The sequence below is a fragment of the Coregonus lavaretus genome (assembly GCF_964263955.1).
Source record: "Coregonus lavaretus genome assembly, chromosome: 28".
NCBI classification, from domain to species: Eukaryota; Metazoa; Chordata; class Actinopteri; order Salmoniformes; family Salmonidae; genus Coregonus; species Coregonus lavaretus.
Genome location: NC_140015.1, coordinates 22362920 through 22381158, shown reverse-complemented (window position 1 = coordinate 22381158; position 18239 = coordinate 22362920). Strand labels below are relative to the sequence as shown.

The 18239-nt window shown below is 44.9% G+C and overlaps 1 protein-coding gene and 1 pseudogene across 2 annotated transcripts; one reads left to right on the top strand and one right to left on the bottom strand.

The window, feature by feature from the left end:
- Nucleotides 1-130: 130 nt before the first annotated feature.
- Nucleotides 131-1961, bottom strand: LOC311103647 (histone-arginine methyltransferase METTL23-like; annotated as a pseudogene). Its single transcript has 6 exons — nucleotides 1876-1961; nucleotides 1605-1666; nucleotides 887-929; nucleotides 508-765; nucleotides 371-455; nucleotides 131-290 (listed from the first exon to the last, which is right to left on the bottom strand). The product of its transcript is annotated as a histone-arginine methyltransferase METTL23-like (transcript).
- Nucleotides 1962-2206: 245 nt separating this feature from the next.
- On the top strand, nucleotides 2207-11411 carry LOC311103542 (bifunctional arginine demethylase and lysyl-hydroxylase JMJD6-like). The gene is made up of 6 exons (XM_084145126.1): nucleotides 2207-2676; nucleotides 3658-4046; nucleotides 4163-4449; nucleotides 5609-5744; nucleotides 6095-6236; nucleotides 8389-11411. The coding sequence occupies exons 1-6, from the start codon at nucleotides 2548-2550 to the stop codon at nucleotides 8518-8520; spliced, it is 1215 nt and encodes a 404-aa protein (XP_084001252.1). The 5' UTR covers nucleotides 2207-2547; the 3' UTR covers nucleotides 8521-11411.
- Nucleotides 11412-18239: the final 6828 nt, after the last annotated feature.

Below are 18239 nucleotides of genomic sequence, written 5' to 3'. Positions count from 1 at the left end.
TATTTTATAATGCATTGTGTTTTGAACCCTTAATCTTGTATTGGGTCTTGATGACTATTTGGCGAATTTGAATATGCCTTGCTGGCAGTAACTGAAGGATAAGTTGGCTCCATTTTATGTCCATTTTCATTCAGCTTTCCTTGTCCGCAGTTATAATAATTTGTACAGTATGGCTTCCAGGAAGTGTTGACCCAGCTAGTTGGTCTTTGTTGGCATGGAATTTCTCCAGTGAAATGTTGGCACACTTCAAATTCCATTTGTGCAGCAATGCCTCTATGGACCAGTCAGCACTGAAACATTAAGACAAAGAAAATCAATGAGTAATGTTTACTTGACATTGACAGACGCATACCAGTCCTGAAAGGCATACCTTCTCTCTTGGTAAGTTGTCCAAATTTGGGCTTCAGGGTTTTTCCTCAATAGGAAGGCGATTGTCACCAGGGCATTTTCAAACTCTGAAAGTTGTAAATTCAGAAGTTGCGTTTCGAAACTCAACTATCTGCTCACATTTCCCAAATGAACTGGTCAGTCTGAACTCCCTTTCAGGCTCATAGAAAACATCTGATCCCAAGATGTCTAATGGAGGGAGGAGCAGAAGGTCTGGGGAGACTTCGCCAGGTAATACCCACCACAAGCACATTGGGTAGTTCATTCACGTCACAGGTGTGCCTCCAGACACAGTGGAAGTTCTGCACTGTCTGACAAGATCACTTGTGCCCCACACTTTGCTGCCACCACACCAGGTAAACTCACGCCAGCCCCAAGCTGTGAACAAACAGCAGTGCATTCTGATTCAATAGTATGTTTTAGAAACAAGTTACACATTTAGACTGTAAATATAAGTTATTTGGAGAGTACACTGAAAAGGTTGGGTTCAGTAAATTACCTCTAGCACTGTTTTGTGCATCAAATTGTATTGGTCACATGCGCTGAATACAACAGGTGCAGACATTACAGTGAAATGCTTACTTACAGCCCTTAACCAACAGTGCATTTATTTTTAACAAAAAAAGTAAAAAATAAAACAACAAGTGTTGAGAAAAAAAAGAGCAGAAGTAAAATAAAATAACAGTAGGGAGGCTATATATACAGGGGGGTACCGTTGCAGAGTCAATGTGCGGGGGCACCGGCTAGTTGAGGTAATATGTACATGTGGGTAGAGTTAAAGTGACTATGCATAAATAATTAACAGAGTAGCAGCAGCGTAAAAAGGATGGGGTGGGGGGGCAGTGCAAATAGTCTGGGTAGCCATGATTAGCTGTTCAGGAGTCTTATGGCTTGGGGGTAGAAGTCTTTTGGACCTAGACTTGGCACTCCGGTACCGCTTGCCGTGCGGTAGCAGAGAGAACAGTCTATGACAATTTTGAGGGCCTTCCTCTGACACCGCCTGGTATAGAGGTCCTGGATGGCAGGAAGCTTGGCCCCAGTGATGTACTGGGCCGTACGCACTACCCTCTGTAGTGCCTTGCGGTCGGAGGCCAAGCAGTTGCCATACCAGGCGGTGATGCAACCAGTCAGGATGGTGCAGCTGTATAATTTTTTGAGGATCTGAGGACCCATGCCAAATCTTTTCAGTCTCCTGAGGGGGAATAGGCTGTGTCCACACATATCGTGCTAATACCACTGCACAAGGCCAGACATACATCCCATATTGTGGATCAAGGACCTAGTACAGAGTGGAGAAAAGACATGATTACAGTTCACATGATTCAGAAAAGTCTGGCTGGCAGGATATCTTCTGTACACCTCTACAAGGAACTCGGCAGGCTTCAGGGTCAATTACTACAGTGCAGTTGTAGGCGAGCAATACTGTTATTTACAGCAACATCACTGATTCCACATGGCAAAAGTGTAGATTAGAAAGTGCGCAAAAACCTCAGGGATGGAAACATTCAGTGATTGCTTTGGGTTCTCGAATTCTTCTGCAATATGTTGGACATCTCAGTTGCTCTGTTTTCCATTTTACCATCCCAATTGTGAGAGTAAATAAATTGTGATAAAACAATACGTTTACTATCATAACATCCGTCTCTCCCAAAAAACAGACATGCTTGAGTCTGTCTGCTGATGGACAGGGAAACGTAGAACGTATACAGCTAATGACTGGTGGGAAGCCGTATTCCACATTTTATCCAATCGGTTTTCTCGGATGTATGACCCGCTCTTGTACGTGGCCAACGAACTTCTTAAGGCTCTCTGGGTGGGCGGGTTTCAAATTGTAGGTACCCCCGCGTTTGGTTGCAAGAGCATTGTTGTAGTTAGCTGCTTAGCTAATTTCATCCGAGCAGCTTCCTCCTCGTTATTAAAAGTGTGCTTAGAACAACATCTTAATTTTAAGGCCAACGTGTCGTGTTTCAGTAACACCAACAAAGTACTCGTATGAAGTTGCTTACCGGTTAACTTTAACTCCAGACTAGCCGCTACGCTAGCCACTCAACTAACGTTAGCTTCACCACTAGCTAGCAAGTCAAGCTAGCAAATGTGTTTGTCTACGCACCCCAGTCTAGCTAGCTAGCTAACTCAAGACAACTCCCTAAATTTGGAGGAATGAACCATAAAAGTAAGAAGAGGATCAAAGAGGCGAAGCGGAGCGCCAGACCTGAGCTGAAGGACTCTTCAGACTGGACGAAACATGACTATTGCGAGAGTTTCGATGTGTCACACCGCTCAGTGAAGGTAAACTGTCGGTAGAAAGCTATCCATGCTAGGCTAGTTAGCCATGTTAGCTCTGTCAACACGTTTCACATTACAAAACCAGTGCCGATGGTCACGTAGGCTGCTGCTGCACTTTCAGCGCACAGCGGTCTTCATTGGCGCAACTGTCAAATCTGTCAGTCTGGACTCAAAATAGTGTGCCACAGCCCATTCCATTAATGCTTGACCTCGTTAGTTTGACGGTGTCTAGTTACTTTGTTGTGAAATCGTGACAACATTGTTACATTTGTATTTCATTGAGGCTTACATGTGAATATTAGCCAGTCACCACCAACAAGTAGCCAGCCTACTGACCCATGTGCTCAGACCCAATAGACTGCTAATTATGGTATTTTGTTTTAATTACAAGAGAGTTAAGAAGGGCTGCTCTGGGTGGCTAAGAATACACATTACACTCAAAGCTTAGGTAGTTTTTATAGGTCAACAACTCAACAGCATTTTCTTTCCTTCTCTTTTGGTGGTGTGCTTCCTTCTCTTTTCGGACCCCATTATTCCATGTAAAAGGGGAACAAAAATGCCCATTACCTTTTGTATTCCCTTTGCCCCAGATCAGACAGTCAAATGGTCTTCCCCCGAGTCTACTCCTTAATGTTCCAGTTGGTTTCATTGCATTCAAAAACAGCCTGGCTCTCTACCTAAACAACAGTTGATCTTTTATTGCAATGCAGTTTTGTAAAACACTCAACCTCTATCCGCGAGACCAATGCTAGGCCCAATGACTGGGAAGCATTAAGTCAGAAATGACTAGTGTTCCCCTTGAATTCAGTACAAAGTAATTCATATTGGTATAATGGTTATTGAGAAAATATTGATTAAAGTAGGCGTACATTCATGAAATGTAGCCCTCAACTCACTCTCTTTCACACACACAGACCTTTTTGTTTGCATACATAATCCCTTCTACCTCCTGGCACTGACATGTCTGCCGTATGCGTCTCACAGGACAATGTTGAGCGTGTGGACACCCTGCGTCTCAGCGCAGAGGAGTTCATCCAGCGCTTCGAGAGGCCCTACAAACCTGTGGTGCTGCTCAACTGTCAGGACACCTGGCCTGCCCGCGAGAAGTGGACCATGGAGCGCCTCAAACGTAAGTACCGCAACCAGAAGTTCAAGTGTGGTGAGGACAACGACGGTTACTCTGTGAAGATGAAGATGAAGTACTACGTGGAGTACCTGGAGTCCACACAGGATGACAGCCCACTCTACATCTTCGACAGCAGCTACGGCGAGCACGCCAAGCGCCGTAAGCTGCTGGAGGACTACCAGGTGCCAGTCTACTTTAGGGACGACCTCTTCCAGTTCGCCGGGGAGAAGCGCAGGCCTCCTTACAGGTAAGAGCTATCCTCAGTAACGTTAACTAAAATAGCTGCAATGTTATTGTATGTTCTGTGTAGTTTAACTAACTCTAGTAACACCTGTCCCTTTATTTTTATGTATTTTTTCACAGATGGTTTGTAATGGGTCCTGCCCGCTCTGGCACTGGCATCCACATTGACCCGCTGGGTACGAGTGCCTGGAATGCCCTGGTGCAGGGGCACAAGCGCTGGTGCTTGTTCCCCACCCACACGCCCCGGGAGCTGATCAAGGTGAACAGGGAGGACGGGGGCAACCAGCAGGATGAGGCCATCACCTGGTTCAGCGTGGTGTACCCACGCACCCAGCTGCCAACCTGGCCCGCTGAGTTCAGACCCCTGGAGATCCTGCAGGGACCAGGGGAGACTGTGTTTGTCCCTGGTCAGTGGGCTACTGCTGCCATTTTATAGACATGTCTGGTCTATCTTTCACTTTGAATACTCTTTGACTGGAGAGAGAGAAGTTGTTTTTGTCTTTCTTCAGCAATTTTGAATAATTTGTCAAGATCTGAAAAGGACAGGGGTCCTCAGTTAGTTAGGAAATATATTATGTAAAAGTAGGGCAGAACAGACTGTGAGTATGAAAGGTCTTTGGTGAGACGTGATATACCTATGTTATGTGCTGTGAATACATAAATTATAGCCGTGTGTGTATATTGAACAAAAATATAAACGCAACATGCAACGATTTCAAAGATTTTACTCCGATACAGTTCATATAAGGAAATCAGTTAATTTAAATAAATTGATTAGGCCCTAATCTATGGATTCCACATGACTGGGAATACAGATATGCATCTGATGGTCACAGATACCTTTAAAAAAAAAGTAGGGGTGGGGATCAGAACACCAGTCAGTATCTGGTGTGACCACCATTTGCCTCATGCAGCACAACACATCTCCTTCACATAGTTGATCAGGCTGTTGATTGTGGCCTGTGGAATGTTGTCCCACTCTTCAATGGGGAATGTCAAGAGTGTGCAAAGCTGTCATCAATGCAAAGGGTGGCTACTTTGAAGAATCTCAAATCTCAAATATATTTTGATTTGTTTAACACTTTTTTAACCATATGTGTTATTTCATAGTTTTGATGTCTTCACTATTATTCTACAATGTAGAAAATAGTAAAAATAAAGGAAAACCCTTGAATGAGTAGGTGTGTCCAAACTTTTGACTGGTACTGTGTGTGTGTGTGTGTATATATATATATATATATATGACACACACTCACTCACTGGCCAGTTTATTAGGTACACCCATCTAGTACTGCGTCGGACCCCCCTTTGATTCCAGAACAGCCTGAATTCTTCGGAGCATGGATTCTACAAGGTGTCGGAAACATTCGTTGCTCAATTGATACCATAAAGGTCTTGTAAACTAATAACTAAGATTTGCATAAAAATGTCCTCGGACAGAGTATGTTTTCTGCAATGTGAGAAGGTCAGATGGTGTACTTTTGTACTTGGCCATTCTGTGTTTTCTTTTCTGTGGTTTGGTGATCCTAAACCTAATCCTGGGTATCTCTGTTGCTTGTTCTCTAGGAGGCTGGTGGCATGTGGTTCTCAACATGGACACCACCATCGCTATCACTCAGAACTTTGCCAGCACCACCAACTTCCCCATCGTGTGGCATAAAACTGTGCGGGGCCGGCCCAAACTATCCAGGAAGTGGTATCGGTAAGCACTCCTAACAGAACCCCCACAGCTATAGGAACATAAGTCTTTCGTCAAATAAGAAACATTACAATATTTTGTCTGTCGGGAGGCTGTGGAATATGAGGAACAATTCTGTGCACTGGGTTTTGCGTCACTGTTTATTTGGACCAATTATGATTTAGCAGAGGTGAACTGTCACCTGGCATCTTTAGAATTTCGGAAGGGGAGGGGTTTGTTTGGTCCATAGACGGCCGAGATGATTACAGAGGAGGGGGTGTGAACATCTAGGGCCCCCCACAGCCTAACCCCAGATCCACTAACTTCCACTAGGAGGGTGTTTCTTTTTTTCATACATAACATCTCTCTCTCAGTATCCTGAAGCAGGAGAGGCCAGACATGGCTGCCCTAGCAGACAAAGTGGACCTCCAGGAATCGACTGGCATCGCCTCGGACAGCTCCAGTGACTCTTCCTCCTCCTCCTCTTCCTCCAGCTCCTCTGATTCAGACTCAGAGGTACATCCTATTTCCTCGAAACACACACACACACACAGTGTGGTATTCACACATGAATATACATTAGCCCTCTACTCTAGGGACCCCTGAGCTGGGTGTAAGGTAGCACTATAAAATAGATGGCAGCAGGCACCTGTTCACATGCGGGCAGATGTCACGGGGTCTGCCACACGTGAAACGGCCACACATACTGTATAGGCAATCATGTCGCCTCATTCTGAAATGCTGTTATGCAAAGGTCCTGTCTCTCACTACTGCATATGAGCACACACAACATGCCTTGACATTACAATTAGAAGGCAGTCAGAGGTGACAGAAGTCTAGAGATAGAAGAAATTACATGAAGTTACGATGTGCATATATTATATTTTCCTGCCTTAACACGCACCTATATAATGCCTTAAATGTTAAGGGTATATTGTTCCCTCTAAGTTGGCTTGCTGGGTCACAGAAACATAGCCACGGGTCAGTCTTGGGTTTCTGGAGCTGGCGGAACTGGTGTTGAATATCTCACAGCCTTTTGAGCAGAGGCCTGCTTGGTGGACAGCATGTCCCTCCAGTTACATATACATGCATATCAGGTTGGGTTGGGCTGTTGGGTGTAGGTTGGGGGTTACCCTTGTGTAATGGTTGGTAGGCCCTGCCTTCCCTTGGATAGAATATTCTGTTCTGCTGACTTAGGTGTTCCACTGGTTGAACAAGAACACTATTGTCATCAGATGATTGTCTGTATATACATTTGAAGTCGGAAGTTTACATACACCTTAGCCAAATACATTTAAACTCAGTTTTTCACAATTCCTGACATTTAATCCTAGTAAAAAAATCCCTTTCTTAGGTCAGTTAGGATCACCACTTTATTTTAAGAATGTGAAATGTCAGAATAATAGTAGAGAGAATGATTTATTTCAGCTTTCATCACATTCCCAGTGGGTCAGAAGTTTACATACACTCAATTAGTATTTGGTAGCATTGCCTTTAAATTGTTTAACTTGGGTCAAACGTTTCGGGTAGCCTTCAACAAGCTTCCTACAATAAGTTGGGTGAATTTTGGCCCATTCCTCCTGACAGAGCTGGTGTAACTGAGTCAGGTTTGTAGGCCTCCTTGCTTGCACACGCTTTTTCAGTCCTGCCCACAAATGTTCTATAGGATTGAGGTCAGGGCTTTGTGATGGCCACTCCAATACCTTGACTTTGTTGTCCTTAAGCCATTTTGCCACAACTTTGGAAGTATGCTTGGGGTCATTATGGCGGTTTTGGAGCAGTGGCTTCTTCCTTGCTGAGTGGCCATTCAGGTTATGTCGATATAGGACTCGTTTTACTGTGGATATAGATACTTTTGTACCGGTTTCCTCCAGCATCTTCACAAGGTCCTTTGCTGTTGTTCTGGGATTGATTTGCACTTTTCGCACCAAAGTACCTTAATCTCTAGGAGACAGAATGCGTCTCCTTCCTGAGTGGTATGACGGCTGCGTGGTCCCATGGTGTTTATACTTGCGTACTATTGTTTGTACAGATGAATGTGGTAATTCAGGCATTTGGAAATTGCTCCCGAGGATGAACCAGACTTGTGGAGGTCAACAATTCTTTCTGAGGTCTTGGCTTTCTTTTGATTTTCCCATGATGTCAAGCAAAGAGGCACTGAGTTTGAAGGTAGGCCTTGAAATACATCCATAGGTACACCTCCAATTGACTCAAATGAAGTCAATTAGCCTATCAGAAGCTTCTAAAGCCATGACATCATTTTCTGGAATTTCCCAAGCTGTTTAAAGGCACAGTCAACTTAGTGTATGTAAACTTCTGACCCACTGGAATTGTGATACAGTGAATTATAAGTGAAATAATCTGTCTGTAAAAAATTGTTGGAGAAATTACTTGTCATGCACAACCGACTTGCCAAAACTAGTTTGTTAACAAGAAATGTGTGGAGTGGTTGAAAAACGAGTTTTAATGACTCCAACCTAAGTGTATGTAAACTTCCGACTTCAACTGTAGCATGTTAAATTGGTAACAGGTGTTTGTAAGTAAACAGTGTGTATGAGGGACAGTGACACCTAGTCCTCTTATTATGTAAATGGGATGTAATAGATGTGTAGTATGTTATATGGAGAGATGTAACCAAGACCTTTCTGGTTTGCCCCTCTCCCTGCAGGCTGAGTCGGGCTCGGAGGGGGACGCCATGTCTCACCGGCGGAAAAAGAGGAGGACGTGCGGCATGATGTCCAACGGAGACAGCAGCACCAAGGATGACTGTGTCAGCAAAGAGCGCAGCTCTTCCCGGTGACCCCCTCGCTCCGCCCCTGCTTCTCCAGAAGGCCACACCCAGGGGGACTCTCGCACACCGAGCGGCCATTTTGTTTGTTTTCATTTGTGTGTCTCCAAAGGAGATTATGGTGGCCCTCTGTCTGTTGGATAGATAAGAGGGCTGCCTCAGAGACCCAGCCTAACCCTAGGCTGTGATAAAGGAGATTCCCCCTGAGGCGTGGACCTGCTGGAGATCTATCTGCCACCGCTCAGCTTCTAGTCAAACGTCAATCTATATTGCTGTTAATTGTAGGGGGTGAGAAGAGCAGTATTTCAGTGAGAGGGAGGGGTGTTGACCTTTGGAGAGAGGTGGGCTGTTGTCCTGTTGTACACCAGGTACTGGGGCTGAGGCAGGGAGCCTATCAGGCTGGCCTGTCTCTACAGTGCCATGGTCTTATGTTGCTCAGTGGGGAAATGTTTTCTATTCACAGTGAGATGATGGATGGATGAATAGGTGTGTTTTGGATTTACTTTAATTTGCAGTACATGGGATGCCAGTTGAGTTTTATCATGGCAGATTTGACCATCTTTAGATATTAAAGTGTACTGTGAGAGTTCTGTAAGTCGATACTGTATGACAGGGTAAGGGTAGAGGAACGATGCTGCCTTGAAGCCACTGATTATATTTTTTCTTGGTTAATTTGATAATATTTCTGCTTTCATCCTCTGGCCTTCTTTTGCTAGTAACAGTTGAAATCGTATGCGTATGTGCTGCAATCAAAACAGTTAATTCAGTTACAGTTAATTTAATTTAATAGTTAGCAAATCAACAGTCCAAAATCCAGTCAAGACCGTTTGCATAGTGACATTTCTCTTTCATATAATTTTTATTTAGCTGCTGTTGGCATCTGTAGTGCAGACTAATGCACATGTCTAGTGAAACAGCTTTTTCAAGACTTAGCCCAAGTCATCCAGCAACAACTATAAAGGCCAAGGGTTCCCCCCTGACTTAGATTTAGCCGGTTCAGCTTGACATTCAAAAGCTTGACCTTTTTAGGTGAAATTGCCTGTACTACACTCCCTTAGCTACAGGTTGGGTAAGATTAATCACTCTCAGGTGCCACAAATGAATGTTGGGCTATCAACAACAATAACATTTCACCAAAAAGAAACACTCTTTTTGCAATATTGGCTGGTTATGATTGGTTTTTCTGTTATGTTTCTGTGAATTTAATTATGTATGGGTTACTCACACAATTTTGGCACACACTTTCACATTTTTATGAAAACAATTGGAGTTATTTAATAGTGATGCCTCTCGTGTAAAAGTGTGCCATTTGCTGCTATATTAATCAACATTTTAAGATGAATGAAATAAAACTATTCAATTTATTTGACATTACACAGCTATACTGTAGATCAGGGGTGTCAAACCATTTTTTTTTTCATGAATCTTTCCGGAGAAGAACGATCTCAATTGACATGACTAAAACCAAATCGAAACTGTGTAGAAATGATAATGGACATACTTTTATAGTCTCTTCACCCTGTCCAGCTTGCTAACAGTCATCGAAACGAAAGCTAGACAGTCAGGGAGCACTCTTTTTTGCCAATTTTGACAGCGAGGAATATAACCAATATTAGTGGACCTAAATGAATGCCAAATGTGGCCCTTCTGGGCAAAATGAGTATAACACCCCTGTTGTAGATGCTGGTTTCCCAGAGCCAGATCAAGACTATTCCTGGTCTAAAAAGCACTTTCAAATAAGTCTCTATCACGGATGCCTTTTAGTCCAGAATTAGAATGAACCTCTTTCCGGGAAACGAGCCCTAGGTGTTTGATCTTGTGTTCTGATTCCAAGCCACCGTTTTTTATCTCCATTGCATACAGAAGGGGGCACCAATGCCAGAGCTCTCACACTAGCTTGGCACCAGTGTGTGTGGTTTACAGTCCAGAAGAAACGGTTGTGTCAAAAGTAGAAATGAGGGCTGGCAAAGGGAAAAGTGTAAACATTGTAGGCCTTGTAGTTGCACATCTTGATCTTATTTCTCTGTGTAGTGCAACTAAGGTTTTTTTTGAAACATTGCAAAAAAATAAATATGTGAGGGGATAGGTAGATATTCTGGACAGACTAAATTCATGGTTCTATCCATGTGGCTTCTAGATTATGTGGCATATGCTGCTCTACAATGATTCAACTGCTTTGTATTTCGTTAGTGTAAATTCAAACAAAAGCAACTAGCTAATACATTACTGTTATTCAGCAAATAGAAGTTAATGGGTTGAATGCAGATTCTGCTTGTATAACTTTGTTCTGTGGGGTTCTGTGTTTTTTTGTGCTTTAAAACTGGCGTTGTCATCTAAAATGATTGAAAGTACTTTGAAATATGTGAATTGCTGTATGTCTATGCAGTAGGTGTTTTCCACTGTCTTTAGACAAAAGTGCCTATAAGCACCAATTGATACTGTCATTGGCCTGCAGATGAGAGGTTGTGTTGCTACTTGTGGTCAATGCGTCTGGTGTTTGCGCTGTTTTTAACCCATTAGGTGCTCACCTCATGTCAAGCATTTAGCACTATTACCGTCCCTGGGGTCGGTCACATAGTGCCTTGGATCCGATGGGGGAATGGTGTGAAAACCAGGAGCCTACATGGGTACATCTCAGTGGTCTAATGTGGCTTCCTTTGGTCGACCTCCTCCCTTCAGCCGCACTGATCTAAATCTACAGGACTGGAAAAAGGAAGCCCTCTATTAGGGTTCTGCCATATTGCTTTCACTTTCCTGTCTGTCCAGATCAGGGCAGATGAAGGAGAATGATGAGAGGAAGCCATTTTAAGAGATTTAGATGTACACCCAGACATACCTTGACGTTAACCAGAACAAAGTTAATAAATTAATGTTGATGAGTTAATAAATTCTTTTTTTATGCAGCAACGTGTTGGTATGTTTCATTCTACATATCCATAGTTTCATCAGAATCCCCTTACAGATTGTTCATAGGTTTTCAACTAAATCAATAAATTGTTCAACTAACTATCCAAAACCCTTGGCCTAACCTTAACCCTTACCTTAACCCCATATCAGTAGAGTTGCAGTTGTTAGTTTGTTAATAGTTATAGCATCTGTAGACCATCAGTAACATCTGTAAGATGACTAAAGTGGTACCTGTGATGGTAGTTGCCAAAGCAAACCCTAGTGAATCATAAATACTGATGAAAGAAGTATGGCACTAGTATGGCTGGCTGGAATCTGCCTGTGATAGTGTCAAAATGGGCAGGGCATTTGGGAATGGGATATTCAGTGATCTGAGTATACACACAAATAATAATTTGTTTTCATGGACATTGTGAACATGGTAAGGGTAATAAAGTGCCTTCAGAAAGTATTCACACCCCTTGACTTTTTCCACATTTTGTTGTGTTACAGCCTGAATTTAAAATGGATTACATGTAGATTTTTTGTGTGACTGGCCTACACACAATACCACGTAATGTCAAAATGGAAAGCTGAAATGTCTTGTCAATAAGTATTCAACCCCTTCATTATGGCAATCTTAAATAAGTTCAAGAGGAAAACTGCTTAGCAAGGCACATAATATGTTGCGTGGACTCACTCTGTGTGCAATAATAGCATTTAACATGATTTTTGAATGACTACCTAAGTTCTGTAACCCACACATACAATTATCTGTAAGGTCCCTCAGTCGAGGTGTCACGTTCGTTGATGAACGGGTCAGACCAAGGCGCAGCGTGATATGCATACATGTTTATTTGAACTGAATAAACAACGACAAAACAACAAACGAAACGTGAAGTCCAAGGTACACAAACAACATACGGAACAAGATCCCACAACCCACTAGTGCCAATAGGCTGCCTAAGTACTGTCCCCAATCAGAGACAACGAGCGACAGCTGCCTCTGATTGGGAACCACACCAGCCAACATAGATCTAGACATACTAGATCTAAACATAGAAAATACAACATAGAAAATCACAACAAGGAATATACACACCCTGACTCAACATATAAGCGTCCTCTGAGTCAGGGCGTGACAGTACCCCCCCCCCCCCCCCCCCCCCCCAAAGGTGCGGACTCCGACCGCACAACATACACATAACAGGGTAGGGGCCGGGTGGGCATTCCGCCTCAGAGGCTGATCCGGCTCAGGGCGTGACGACCTCTCACTCTTCGCCTCCCTGTTGCGCCCCTGGTCTGGTCTAGACCTCGGCGCGTTGCTTCCCCTCTCCTTCCTCCCACTATACTCCAAGCCCTGTCTGGACCCTGGTGTGGGAGAGCCCGAACCTGGAGAGGGGCTGACGTCTGGGTCTGGACTGGAGCCGCTGACTGGAGCTGGACCGGGCACCGGTGGAGCGGACTGCTCAGGCTCCGGACTGGAGCCGCTGACCGGAGCTGGACTGGGCACCGGTGGGGTGGACTGCTCTGACTCCAGAGTGGAGCCGCTGACCGGATCTGGACTAGACCCCGGTGGAGCGGACTGCTCTGGCTCCGGAGTGGAGCCGCTGACCGGAGCTGTGTCAGGCACCGGTGGAGCGGACTGCTCTGGCTCCGGAGTGGAGCCGCTGACCGGATCTGGACTGGACCCCGGTGGAGCGGACTGCTCTGGCTCCGGAGTGGAGCAGCTGACCGGAGCTGGATCAGGCACCGGTGGAGCGGACTGCTCTGGCTCCGGAGTGGAGCCGCTGACCGGAGCTGGACTAGACCCCGGTGAAGCGGATTGCTCTGGCTCCGGAGTGGAGCAGCTGACCGGAGCTGAACTGGGCACCGGTGGAGCGGACTGCTCTGGCTCCGGAGTAGAGCAGCTGACCGGTGCCGAACCAGGCACCGGTGGAACAGGCACGGGCCGTGCCGGACTGGACACACGCACCACTGGCTTGGTGCGAGGAGCAGGAACAGGCCGGACCGGGCTGGCGACGCGCGCCACTGGCTTGGTGCGAGGTGCAGGAACAGGCCGGGCCGGGCAGGCGACGCGCACCACTGGCTTGGTGCGAGGAGCAGGAACAGGCCGGACCGGGCTGGCGACGCGCGCCACTGGCTTGGTGCGAGGTGCAGGAACAGGCCGGGCCGGGCAGACGACGCGCACCACTGGCTTGGTGCGAGGGGCAGGAACAGGCCGGGCCGGGCTGGCGACGCGCACCACTGGCTTGGTGCGAGGGACAGGAACAGGCCGGACCGGGCTGGCGACGCGCACCACTGGCTTGGTGCGAGGGGCAGGAACAGGCCGGGCCGGGCTGGCGACGCGCACCACTAGCTTGGTGCAAGGGGCAGGAACAGGCCAAACCGGGCTGGCGACGCGCACCACTGGCTTGGTGCGAGGGGCAGGAACAGGCCGGGCCGATCTGGGAACACGCACCACTGGCTTAGTGCGGGGAGCAGGAACGGGCCGGACCGGACTGGCGACACGCACCACTTGCTTGGTGCGAGGAGCGGGACTGGGTTCCTTTATTAACCCCCGCTCCTTCTGCTGCCTAACCAGCTCCTCTCGCCGTGCCTCTACACTTTCCTTCTCCCTTTTAGCCTCCTGTAGCGCCTCCCTCTGACCGAATAACTCCTGCTCCCTCTGAACCAATAGCCCCCGTAACATGGTGGCCTCCTCTCCTAACCTGCAGACCCGCCCTTTAACGGCCTCCTGCTGCCTCGTCGTCCACACCGTGTGCCCCCCCCCCAACATTTTCTTGGGGTTGCCTCTCGGGTCTCCATCGTCGGCACTCCTCTTCCCGTGAGGACTCCTCCGGGAGCCCCCACGAGTTAGGAACAGAAACTCGTCGTCGTCGTCATCCTCCGACTCCTCAGTATAATACTGTTCCCACTCCTCTTCCCATGGTCGTGGGGACCCAATCTTGAAACCAACCGGGTGCAGTGATCGGGGCTCTTCTCTCTCGCTCCCCGACCACCCCTTTAGCCCCCCAAAAATTTTTTCTTGGGGCTGCTTCTCGGGCTTCCTCCTCGGCCGGCTTCCGTGTTGCCGCTGCTCCTCTCCTGCCTGGGCTTCCTTCTTCGCCCAGGGTCCTTTTCCCGAAAATATCTCTATATGCCTCTGATTGGGAACCACACCGGCCAACATAGATCTAGACATACTAGATCTAAACATAGAAAATACAACATAGAAAATCACAACAAGGAATATACACACCCTGACTCAACATATAAGCGTCCTCTGTGTCAGGGCGTGACACGAGGAGTGAATTTCAAACACAGATTCAAGACCAGGGAGGTTTTACAATGCCTCGCAAAGAAGGGCACCTATTGGTAGGTTGGGTAAAAAATGAATATTCCTTTGAGCATGGTGAAGTTATTAATTACACTTTGGATGGTGTATTAATACACCCAGTCAATACAAATATACTGTACAGGTGTCCTTCCTAATTGAGTTGCAGGAGAGGAAGAAAACCGCTCAGGGATTTCCACATGAGGCCAATGGTGACTTTAAAACAGTTGCACCGGTGCGTCAATCTAAGTTACATAATACAAAAATCCCCATCAAAATCCGTCAGGTTAAGCTAGAGATATGTTTTTTTGCATGGGCTGCGTCTCAATCCACCGCATCTGCCTATGTGGCCCTGCATCTGCGGTTGAAAGTGTCAGAGCTACAGCGCAGTTTATCAGACCAGAAAACGTCTGTAGCATCTGAACGGTGTTCCCTCTAATTGTTTTCGGAACTGAGCAAATTTCAGTTCTGCTGAGTGCAAACTTGAACATTGTGAAAGTTCTGTGCAACTTCCGGCGCGCGTTTACTGTGAGCACTGAGGCTGTATCCGCTTTAAGTTACAGTTTTAACAGTGGTCAAGTAGGCTACTGTGGCTATTTGATCATAATGTAGGCCTACCATCAGAAACAATGGAGAAAATGCATCCCATAACATTTTAACATGGAAATAGCTGTTCTATCGTTCAGCCTACAGTAGCAGCCAATGTGTGGTATTCATTGTAGGCCTACATTCCATGAGACCTTTGGGAAAAAAACATGCAGGGCTTGACATTAATCTGTTTATCCACTTGTCCTTCAGACAAGGAGGTGACTGAAAATGTTGTTGTGTTGTTTGATGCAAGGAACCATTTAAAAAAAAAATATTATTCCCATACCGTTATTACAGGGAATCAGACAAATTATGCTACCCTCTGCCTATTGGCTACTTAGTTTATTTAAGCCTGTCTGAAAATACAACACTGCCCCTTTAAGACAAAAAAAAAGCTATTTACTTGACTCACTTTTCAAAGATGGATAGAAATGCACACGTTTTGTGCTCTTGTAGGAAGCAATCACTCCCCCATTTCTTACTACAAATGATCTATAACTGGGCTAATAACTCACTAACTATCAAAGGATATGAACAAATGTGCAGACGTGGCTACATGTAGCTCTCGCTTTGATCTCAAAACAAGCACATCTACTCATGACTGCTCATGCTGTAAACACAGTCCAGTTCAAAGTCAATGGCACAGATCCATATATGGCAATGGTTGATTTGCATATAGGCCTACTTCGCCTCTGATTGATTATGGCACACTGGTCTGTGTAGAGTACGGGCCTGAGTCGTGCCTGTCAATGCAATAGAATCCTACTACGATGCATTCTGCCTACAACAAAATCTCTTGCATAGTTAGTTTTCCATACTAAGTCTTGCATAGTTTGTTTTGTTTCAGTATGTTGCATTGAAAGTGGCTAATATTGCATTGATTCGATCACAATTCCAACAGTAAAGGGAAACGTTGATAGTGTTAACTAACGGGGAAAACTAGAAAGTTGAGTGAAGTTCAATCTCATGTTTCTATGGGCCGAGGGGCAGTCCCGGGGGAGCTGTGCGCCCCTGCACACACGCAGCTTAGAGGGAACATTGCCCACAAGTGTCACTGGACTTATCTGACGGAGGACACGCGGCAGCTGGGCCTGGTGGTTTGTAGAGGGACGTCCATGGTGCTCATCTGTCCTCAGGACGGCATGGAAGCCATCCCCAACCCCTTCATCCAGCAGCAGGACGGATAGTCGGCCAGCCTCGTTCTCTAGGATGACCTCACAGTAGTCCAATTCCTGGTGTGTATGTAAATTGTATTTCCTTGATTCCTCGCATCCTCTACTTGCCTCCTTCTCAAAATGCATTGGAGGAGAAGATCATAGGAGAGGAACCTAAGATCTACTCCAATGTGCTTTGAGAAGGAGGGAGGATGTGAGGATTCAGTTAAATATTATTGCGGTTAGTATGATTTTTTTTTTTTTTTAATGGATGCACTCACTAACTGTAAGTCGCTCTGGATAAGAGCGTCTGCTAAATGACTAAAATGTCAATATAAAATGTAAATCTAAAGGTAACCCATACAAATGAATGGAAGTATGGAGGTAGTTTTGTGCCAACAAAAATAAAGGGTTCAATATGTGTCCAAAAAAACACAAATATTTCCTTAGCTTTCTTATGTCTCTTAGATATAGGATAGACAGTTAAAAACCTTATTCCTTATGATTTATTTTTTTTGCCATTTATGAATGTGTTATTCAATGTGTTTCTATGGGCTATAAGTAGTAAAGCCCCCCCCCCCTAGATCCTAGATAAAAACCTGGCTCACCTGCTTTCCACCAGACACTGGGAGATTAATTCACCTTTCAGCTGGACAATAACCTAAAACATAAGGCCAAATATACACTGGAGTTGCTTATAAAGAAGACAGTGAATGTTCCTGAGTGGCCGAGTTACAGTTTTGACTTAAATCTACTTGAAAATCTATGGCAAGACCTGAAAATGGTTGTCTAGCAATGATCAACAACCAATTTGACAGAGCTTGAATAATTTTGAAAAGAATAATGGGCAAATGTTGCACAATCCAGGTGTGCCGTCCATTATGTAATATGTATTTCAAAAATATTGTCAAGTTATGAATTGTATTAATTATTATACTGTATTGAAACTAAAACAAACAACAAAAAAGCAATAAGATATGATGCAAAACAACTTGTTTGTATCTCATAAACGAGATAAGAAACAGAAAGTAATTTTAAGCTGATCTTAAAAAAGAAAGCAAGAAAAAAGAAAGTTCTTAGAGACTTACCCAGAAAGACTCACAGCTGTTGAATTGAGGCTGTAACACAACAAAATGTGGAATAAGTCAAAGGGTATGAATACTTTCTGAAGGCACTGTACATCTTTAAAGTAGGCAGACTCCTCAAGCTTGGCAGTTCTTGAGGAAGGGCGCGTTCCTCTGCCAAGGCATTGCTGACGACGCATGCAAGATCTTACAACACCTAGTTACGGTATTTTACCTATCAGCTGGGTCATTCCTACATGTGGTGCCTTTTGGACCTCATAACTTTTGGAATAAAAAATAAAATAAACGTATTCTATCAGAAAAAGGAAATGTTTGACTTTTAGAAAAACATATTGGTCAAGCTCAGGCACTTAATTTCTTTTGGGTGCATTTTCCAACCTGTTAGGTGCATAATCCTAACAGGGTGGAAATTTGCAGCCTAAATTAGCCATAGCTCTGCGAGTGAGCAAGATTGAGCTAGCATAATGGTGACCACTTGAACAGGATTTTAACTTCTCTATCAAACATATTTTAACATTTAGAAATGTTAATTTTCTCTATAATTTAGCCTAACAGGGTGGAAATATATGACTGGGACAAACAGACTAACAACATGAAATGTGGAAAAATATATAAAACTGAGTGTTTATATTTATTTAGCCTTGCACCATTGTTTTCCCACCAAAGACATGATGACACTTCCTGAATGTGGTGTCATTGTAG

Coding starts and splice junctions, on each gene's coding strand:
- LOC311103542 (XM_084145126.1), top strand. CDS start 2,548: ATGAACCATAAAAGTAAGAAGAGGATCAAAGAGGCGAAGCGGAGCGCC. Junction 4,450..5,608: donor GGAGACTGTGTTTGTCCCTG/GTCAGTGGGCTA, acceptor CTTGTTCTCTAG/GAGGCTGGTGGCATGTGGTT. Junction 6,237..8,388: donor CCTCTGATTCAGACTCAGAG/GTACATCCTATT, acceptor CTCTCCCTGCAG/GCTGAGTCGGGCTCGGAGGG.